We start from the raw sequence: 9,339 nt of genomic DNA on the forward strand, positions 1-9,339 counted from the left end.
AGATCTGAGTGGAAGGAGACATTATTCCGCTGCTACCAATGTAAGGTTTTCTTAACTTTATATGTGTTTAATTATCTTTTTAGAAAGTTCATATTTAGGGTGTTAAACAACATACTTGTGAGTAGATCTAAGATCCTGGTAAAATAAATTTCAACACTCTCACAATCATTGCGGCGCCTTGGCTTAAGAACAAAATTAGCTAGGGATTCTTTTACAATAAAGGTGTTGCTTTATTCATAAGAAAAGACACACTTGGGCCTTGATTAGCAAGGGGCTATTTAATTAAAAAGGAGACATGTAAGTAAATGGCCCTATTTCTAACTCTATAGATAGTTAATGTTCCTTTTTTTTAAATAATAAAGCAAATGTCCTTTTTTACTTTTTAATACCTAAAATACCCTTCATTATATAAAAGATATTATATGTTTTCTTCCTTTAATAGAAATTATGAAAAATAATAAATCATAATCTCTCTACTGAATTTTTGTCAACTATTTTTTCATTATATAAAAGGTATTATATATTTTATTTTTTTACATTTTGCTGCTGTTGTTGTTGTCTAATATGTTATTTAACCATATAATTAATTTTTTTATTAATATATTGTATGATATACAAATAATATACCTTAAACCAATATACATACATCACAAACTTAAACTAATATACTATTAAATGAATTGTTTTCCACAATATACAGTAGCATACAAAAATTATATATCACAATCATAAGCAGATATACCATAGTCAAAAATTAATATACCACCAGCATAGTGAAAAAAAAAAATTATACAAAAAACTTAATTTAATATTCCATAAGTTTTTCTTTTCTTGTTCTTTCCTTCATGAAATACCAATGAACATAAAATCAATATACCTCAGTCAAATATAATTATACCTCATACTTAAATTAATATTTAATAGTTTTTTTTTTCTTTATATCCTTCACGATATACATATCACATACAAATGATATACCTTAGACCAATATAAATATACCATAAACTTAAACTAATATACTATTAAATGATTTTTTTTCCACAATATATAATAGCATATAAAAACTATATTCTGTAATCATAAGCAGAAATACTATAGTGAAAAATTAATATACCACCAATATAGTGGAAAATATATATATATTAAAAACTTAATTTAATATTCCACATGTTTTTTAAGTTATATTTCTGAAACTTCTGTAGGTATTTCGTAGTTAAGTGTCAAGTCAGTTGACACGTGACAATCCTGATTTGTCCAAGCCAATAAATTTTAATTTTTTATTTAAAATTAATTTAAATATATTAATGGAAAAATAACACGTGGATCATGACTTAACACTTAACGATCAGGTACCTACGAAAGTTTCAGAAATATAATTTAGGTATTATTACTGTCAAAAATTAAACTTAGATATTTATCTGTAACTGAGAATTAAATTTAAATATTTATCTGTAACTGAGAATTAAATTTAAATATTTATGCCGCAAATGACTCAAAAAAAAAAATTACTGAAAATTTTAGTGTAAATTCACTTATAGGTAACTTACGTAATATGCAAGAGAGACGTTTTGTATTTTTATTTTAATCATGAATTTAATAATATATTTTGAAATATTTATCACTTAAATAAAATACAATTTGGCCTCCCCTAATTTTTCATCTAGGCTCCGCCCCTACACATAATAATATATATTTATAATAAATTAATTAATAAAATTATTTGAGTTAAAAATAATTAGAAAAAAAAGACTCTACAATATTAATTTATTTTTCTTGTGTTATCAATTGTAAAAATTGAAGATTTAATTAGTAGAAAAGTTACTCATACTATTAAAACAAAAATTGTATTAAGAAATATTAAAAATTTGAAATTTAATATAATTTTATGACTTAATTATTACTAAACAAAATATAACCGCACGCGAAGCGCGGTTTGTTTTCTAGTTATATTGATATGAATACAAATCTGAAATCAATTAAAAGTTCTATTTGCACCCCATAAAATAATAAATACATCTCATTATTTAAAAAATATAATCTATAATAATTTTTAAAAATTACTCTTAATAGTTTTTTTTTAAAAAAAATTCCCTACATTATTTTATGTTAATTTCAATACTTATTTTGATTTCATTTTCATAGTTTTTTCTAAATTATGTATATATTTTTTTTTTCTAAGAAAATTTCGTATAATTTTTTATTTTAATTTTTTTTGTCATAATATTTAAATGTAATTTATTTTTATTTGATAAGTATATTTTTTAAAAATATAAATTGGAAGAAAAAAGTTAAAAAAATTTATTACAATTAAAAATATAAATTTTATATAAAATAAAAATTATTAAAATAGAGTGTCTTTAGAAATTTTTGGGATGTAAAAAAAAAAATTCCTTTAAAATATAATTTTGTGTATTTAAATATAACTGATTTTAAAATATAAATAAAATACAATTATATTATTTTTTATTTTTTAATATAATTATATTATGCGTGAATTAATAAATATTGAAAGTGATTTTTTTTTGTTCTTAAAATTTTGATTCTCAATTAAAAAATTAAAAAGTAAAAATAATTTGCCTATCTTTTGCATCCCGATCTTTTGGCTTGATGCCTTTTAATGGAATTTCTCAGTTTCAAAAAAAAAAATTTAATTCTCAATTAAAAAGTGAAAATAATTTTATAGAATATATTTTCAAAAAATATTTTCATTTATCTAATTTTATAAACAAAAAAATGATTAAAAAATTATTACCAAACGCCACGTTAATTTTAATAAATGATAAATGAAACATAAAATAAAAATGACATTCGATAATATATACATAATTTTCTAACAACTTGGACATGATAATTTGTCATCACCTTTTTATTTCTGAAAATTATGAATATATCTAGCTTTGATTCACATGGAAAATTTCAGCAATTAATCCATGGAATAAGTACCCAATTCATCAACTAATACACAATGATCATAAAATATTCACAATATGCTAAAATAAAATAAAAAAGACAAGAAGCCCATTCCTTCAAGGAGTCACACCATACTACCTTGTGCATTTCTTTGTCTAGTCTCTCTGGCATAGTTCTTAGGGTAGTAGTCATACAAACTCTTATGATTACAAGGAATTAAAAAATATATAAGTGCTGCTTTCTAAGCTTATAATTTTTCTCTTTCTTTCAATAAAAGAACATACAAAAATCCATGGATTCAAAAACCATCAAAATGAATACTAGAAGAGAACCTCATCATGAAGCCTTCTCCCTCGACCAAAGTAGCTCAAAGAGGTACGTACCAACCAACCATTGTAAATTGTTTTTCTTAAATAAAGAATGTGTGTTGATTTTCTTTTAGTGAAGGTAAAAGATCTGACATGGCTTAGTAGAAAATACCAAGTCCAACTATGATGACTTCATGGAGATATAAAATATTTTGTTTGTTATCAGTGTGAAGAAATTATTCCATCTTGTGATGATCCTATGCTGTAGCATTGCTCTAGACACTCACTTCTACCATGTGATCCCACACTGTCAATGCTGTCATTGCGCCTAAACGAGAAGTGTTCGCTCTGATCAGCAGTAAAACTTCCATTCCTTGATCCCTTTGTGTTGCTTCTCGTTAAGGATTCCATGTTTTCTTTTAGGTCAAAAGAAATACTTTCTTCACTTGATTTTCTACTGCTTGAAGCAGAAGAAGAAACGCGATTGGATCCGCTGCTGCTGCTGCTTCTGCTGCGACTTGATGATGATCTTTTGCTGCTTTTGTAACTTGAACAAACACTTCCCTCATTTGATCCAGAGCTGCTTTTTGAGCTTGATGAAGCACTTCTTGTGTGAGGTGATCTGTATGACTGAGAGAATTGTTCAACTTGTTTAACAGTTTCTTTGCCAGGATCTTCGCACTCATCTTCATATTCTGAGCTGTCATTGTCTTCACTTTCTGAACCCTGATCACCATTCTCACGATGATCTGAATTGTTAGTCTCCCGACCCTTTTCATTACATGTTACCTGAGGCTTTGAACTCGTTTCAGTGTCCAAAATTTCGTAAGCTTCTTCAGGAGGAGTAGGAATAAGAGCAGGGCTACACTCAACAGGTGTTGTAGAAAGGAAACTTAGAGTTGTTACAACATCACTAATGAGAGGACGAGCTGATGGTTCCTCTTGCAGGCACATTGCAGCTACTGCAACAGCTTGATTCAAGTCCTTTTCTGGGAATTTCCCATCAAGAAGTGGATCTGCCATTGCTGGGAACTTCTTAGGATCGCGGAAGAAGGGTTGCGCCTGCTCAAAAACACACATGAATGACATAAAATTTGTATAAAACATGATAAATAATATGTGAAAACAAAATTTTCTTTTCCTTTCCTTTTTGACATTTCGCAAAATGACCTTCAATATAGGGTGTCAAGTGTGTTTGGAAGCTATTTTGCAAAGAATGTGCAAAAGTGACTTTAAAAGATATGGTTTTGTCAAACACTGTAAATTTAGAATAGTGAACAGAGAGAATGTGAAATGGTATAGTTACCCATGAAACTAGATTTTGCTCATCGTTTGGTCTTGTAGTATCAATAGCTCTTCTTCCAGTAATGAGCTCAAGAAAAACAACTCCAAAACTGTATATATCAGAGTGCAGTGTGAGCTGACCACCTCTAGTATACTCTGGGGCAGAGTAGCCATATGTACCCATAACCCTTGATGATATATGCGCATCACCACCACCTCCAAGATTGGCCAATCCAAAATCAGAAAGCTTGGGGTTCAAGTCATCATCTAACAACACATTTGCGGACTTTAAATCACGGTATATAACTGGAGGATTAGCTTTTTCATGCAAGTACTCCAACCCTGTTGCTATTCCATAACCAATTTTAATCCTTGTAAACCAATCTAATACTTTCTGATTTGGTTCCCTATCTGCCAAAACCACAGAAACTGAGGTCAATACTAATTAAAATAAACTAATCATATGTATATATATATATATATATATACACACAAACAGAAGAAATTAAAATACTGATTCTATAGCAAAAGAAGGGTACCAAGAAGATGATTGTTTAAACATCTCCCAGACACGTATTCATACACCAAAAGTCTTTGATCTCCATCAGCACAATACCCAATAAGATTGACTAAATTTGGATGATGTATGAGACTTAGAGTTGAAACTTCTGATAGAAAATCCTTGTTCCCTTGCACTCCATTTCTATCGAGTTGCTTAACAGCCACAACCTATACAAAATGTTATTCGTTAATTTCATTTTGCAAAATGAACTTTTTTTATATGTAATATAATTTTTTGCAATTATTAACTTTAAAAAAAGTTGAATTATTAAAACCTGTCCGGTAGCTTGAATTGTGCCCTTATAAACTCTTCCAAACCCTCCTTCGCCTAAAAGACATTCTTGCCGAAAGTTCTTTGTCGCAGTTGCCAACTCACGGAATGTAAAATTCTTTGCATTGATATATTTATCTTCTTCTTCTTTCTTGTTCTCTGTTATTAACAAAAAAACAATTAAGCATATATACAAGCAAAATATTAATTAAGCCCAGGCCAGTATTATCTACCATATGCATGCATGCAAAGATTGCGTGCGTTGTCAATTAATTAATACAATTTAATTAGGAGAGAGCTTACCAGGTGATTTTTCACCTCTAACTTCACGTGATTCACCATTCTCATTTCTAGAATTCGATTTCTTACTCCTCTGGGATGTGAAACACGGAAAACAACTCATTTCTACGACCCCTTTTATTTTTTCTTTCTCTTTTAAGACACAGAAAATATATTAATTTATTAATTAGTTTACAAGCAATTTAGTTTTTGAGTTCAGAAAATCCCATTAACGAAGGGTCCCCCAAGGTGTATTGAAGGGACCCCACGGGTGGGTAAAGCTTTTAGGAACCAGAATGAGGGAAAGAAGAAAATGGTTAAGGAGAGAGAATGAGACCATTATTGTTTTGGTGCAAGGAAATGAGAGAGTTTTCCTTAGAGTTCGTGGAGAAAAATGAGGGAGATAATTGAGTGGACATTTGAGGAGGTTTATTGGGTAGGAATGATTGGAGATCGAGAATCAAGATGGATCAATCAACTGATATACATATATATATAAATAAAATTGGGAGTTCCGTAATTATGGAATGGAGGAGAGAGAAGATTAATTACAACTTTGTAGTTTGTTGCATATAAATAATGTAATAGCATATATAGGGTTAAAGAGAGCTATATATGGAGGGTGTTCATCCAACTCTATAGAGCCTAAATGCAAAGTTATTTTAAGCATAATTTTGACTCAACACCTGTATTTCATCTCTATATTACCCTACTCCACCCAATTTCCATTTGTCATTCCATAATTTATTGTTTCATTTAATTCAATTTATCTTAAATATGCTGTGTAATATTAATACGTCAAAATTACGTACGCTCACTCTCAAATTGGGTGGGAAAACGGCTTTCCAGACGGCCATAGTATTACCAAAACGACATAATTTTTTTTCTTTAGGATGGAGAAAGAAAATTAGATGCAGGTCCAAAGTAACTTAAGTAACCTAGACACGAAATAAAAAAGGAATTTTTTATTAGTATACTAGTAAAGTTACTATATTACATTATATATGCCAAAAAAAAAAAAAAAAGAAATATAATTGCATACAATTAGCATACAACTTTCAAAAATATATATTGTTCTCATTAAATGCATTAATTAGCATACATTAAAACATTCTTAAATTGGAAATCCTTGCTCATTAATTATATACAAAACTGAATATAAAAAAAAAATCATTATAATGTAACACATATCGTATTCAAATTGAGCCAAAAATCCATTCATTTTCAAAAAGGGAAAATAAACGTCATTTATACGAATATAATGAGATTTGTTAATTTAAATTTAATTAAAAAAAATAGGGAAATACTATAATAAACCCCTTAAAAAAAAGATACATCTATACATATCTATTTGTTTTAGCATTCAAAATAATTTTTTAGTCAAATTTTTTCTCTTGGTCATGTAAATTATAGCTATTTAAAACATCCTGCAAAATTTTAAGAAATTCGAAAAAGTTTTATATGCCGAAAATTGCGTTCAAGCAGTGTATTGCACGCGTGACTATTTTATTTTATATGCGTGTAAACTAGACTGTTTGAACATTATTTTCTATATTATAAATTATTCTAAATTTCTCAAAATTTTGTAGGATATCTTAAATAGCTATAACATACATGAATATGAAAAAAAATTGGACTAATTTTTTTTTAAGATGCCAAAACAAGTAGAGAGTGCATCAGTACATCCATTCTAAGGGGTGCATTGTAGAATCACCCAAAAAAATATACATATATATTTACTAACCTTATAAATGTTTATAAATATTAACAAGGGAAATTACCTCATATACTATTTTTTTTAACTTTTTTTTCAAATTTACAGTTTGGGTTTCTAAAATGGTTGCACACTAGTTGCAATAGGGATTTCTATACGATTTTTTGTTGCAATTTAGGTTGCAGCACTAGTTGCAATATGAGTTTCTATGTAGAATTTCGTAAAAATGCAAAAAAAAAAAAAAATTGTTTTGAAGTGTAAAAATGAAAAAGCTTATATTAACAAATATATGCTTAAAGTAAAACATTTGATGATTAATGTTTACTTGTTCATTAAAAATAGAGTTTTTCAAAATTAGAGGCAATAATAAAAACAATATTATCAATGTCAAAAAAAACATATATTACTACAATACACTTATAAAAATAAACAAAACTATTAAATTACTGCGTGTAGAAAATATATAAATATAAATATAAATATAACTAATGCAACAAAGATAAAATAAACATAGTACAAATAGACTATGAAAAACCGTGTTTTTGCAAATGTCAGTTGTATATAAGAAAATATAAAAAATGTACGCGTTTGCAGCAGCAGAAAGTAATTCTGCTACATCAAAACTGAACAGGCAGAATATAAAAAATTTGCAGAAAAATAAATAACTTGACACAAGAGATTTATACGTGGTATCAGTGTTCTCCCGAACACTCCTAGTCCACGGGGCCACGCCCAGAGAATGAAATCAATTAATAAAGTATCAAAATTACAAAGACAATTGACTTAAACAAGTTTAGACTCCCTCTAAAGTATTGTCGCAATCCTTTGTAATCCACTTTATGAATCTGACTTCTTGAAACACCTTCAAGCCCGAACTCCCTTCGTCTTTGAAGTGTGAGTGCTTACTTCCTCCCGAAGGAAGGCTTCAACAAGTCTTCTCCCGAAGACCAAGTGCTTACTTCCTCCCGAAGTAAGGCTTCAACAAGTTTTCTCCCGAAGACCAAGTGCTTACTTCCTCCCGAAGTAAGGCTTTATCAAGTCTTCTCCCGAAGACCAATCTCTTTTTCAGTCAAGTAGTTCTTCACAACCTCTAGGATAGAGTAAGAACAGAAATAGAACAACTAGAACCTAGATGAACAACTAGGCTCTCACAAAACAAAGAAACACTCTCTTCTCTCAAAAGATAAATGCAAAAAAATGAATAGTGGAAGAGGTAATTCGAATGGTTGCTCTCTAGGCTCTATTTATAGACCATAGAAACCAAAGAGGCAACCACAAGCTCGAATTAGCAGCTGTACAAAAACTTTCCAAAAGAAACACGATCTGCAGCATCAAATCCGGATGCTGACGCAGCAGATCAGACCAGAAACGGGAAACTTGCTATAATCGGGTCTGATCCTCTATTAATGCTTGATTCCTGCCAAAAGCAGATTAGATATTCTGATTGTATAAAGATACAATCGAAATCAATAAGGAAAAGGCAATAATCAAAGTTTCCCTAAAAAAGACAACTTTCCAAAAGAGAATTGCTTCTCTTTTAAGAAGTTTCCAAATAAAAGAAAGTCCAGCTGAAAAGTGCAACTTTCCTAACAAGGAAAAGAGCAACTACAATCCGAATAAACAAGGTAAGAAATCGGTTTTGATTGCACAAGAATCTTACCATAAAAGAAAAAATATTTTGTCAACTAACTTGCCAAAAAAAGACTTTACAATCTCCCCCTTTGGCACTTTAGATGAACAAAATATTTTTTAACACAAAGTACCTGCAAATTAAAGTTAGCAAGAACAGATAACAACTTGTTGGGTTTTATGCCCTAAATAAAACTCATTTCAATATAATCAGATTTACTTATTAATATAGATCAGAAATAACATTTAATGTTGCATGGTTCACATGATTTATTTCATGATTATATGTACATAATGTATAAATTCATTTGAAACCCTTTTCACATACTTGATCCTGTTTATTGTGCCGTCAACACATTGGAAAGTAAACATGACTATGTGAA

At 29.1% G+C, this 9,339-nt stretch overlaps 1 protein-coding gene across 1 annotated transcript; it reads right to left on the bottom strand.

The window, feature by feature from the left end:
- Window positions 1–2,840: 2,840 nt before the first annotated feature.
- On the bottom strand, window positions 2,841–6,188 carry LOC115718831 (probable serine/threonine-protein kinase PBL25). The gene is made up of 5 exons (XM_030647647.2): window positions 5,638–6,188; window positions 5,339–5,493; window positions 5,042–5,231; window positions 4,525–4,913; window positions 2,841–4,280 (listed from the first exon to the last, which is right to left on the bottom strand). The coding sequence occupies exons 1-5, from the start codon at window positions 5,735–5,737 to the stop codon at window positions 3,441–3,443; spliced, it is 1,674 nt and encodes a 557-aa protein (XP_030503507.2). The 5' UTR covers window positions 5,738–6,188; the 3' UTR covers window positions 2,841–3,440.
- Between the last annotated feature and the right edge of the window lie 3,151 nt (window positions 6,189–9,339).

Source organism: Cannabis sativa, chromosome 2 (genome assembly GCF_029168945.1).
Source record: "Cannabis sativa cultivar Pink pepper isolate KNU-18-1 chromosome 2, ASM2916894v1, whole genome shotgun sequence".
NCBI classification, from domain to species: domain Eukaryota; kingdom Viridiplantae; phylum Streptophyta; class Magnoliopsida; order Rosales; family Cannabaceae; genus Cannabis; species Cannabis sativa.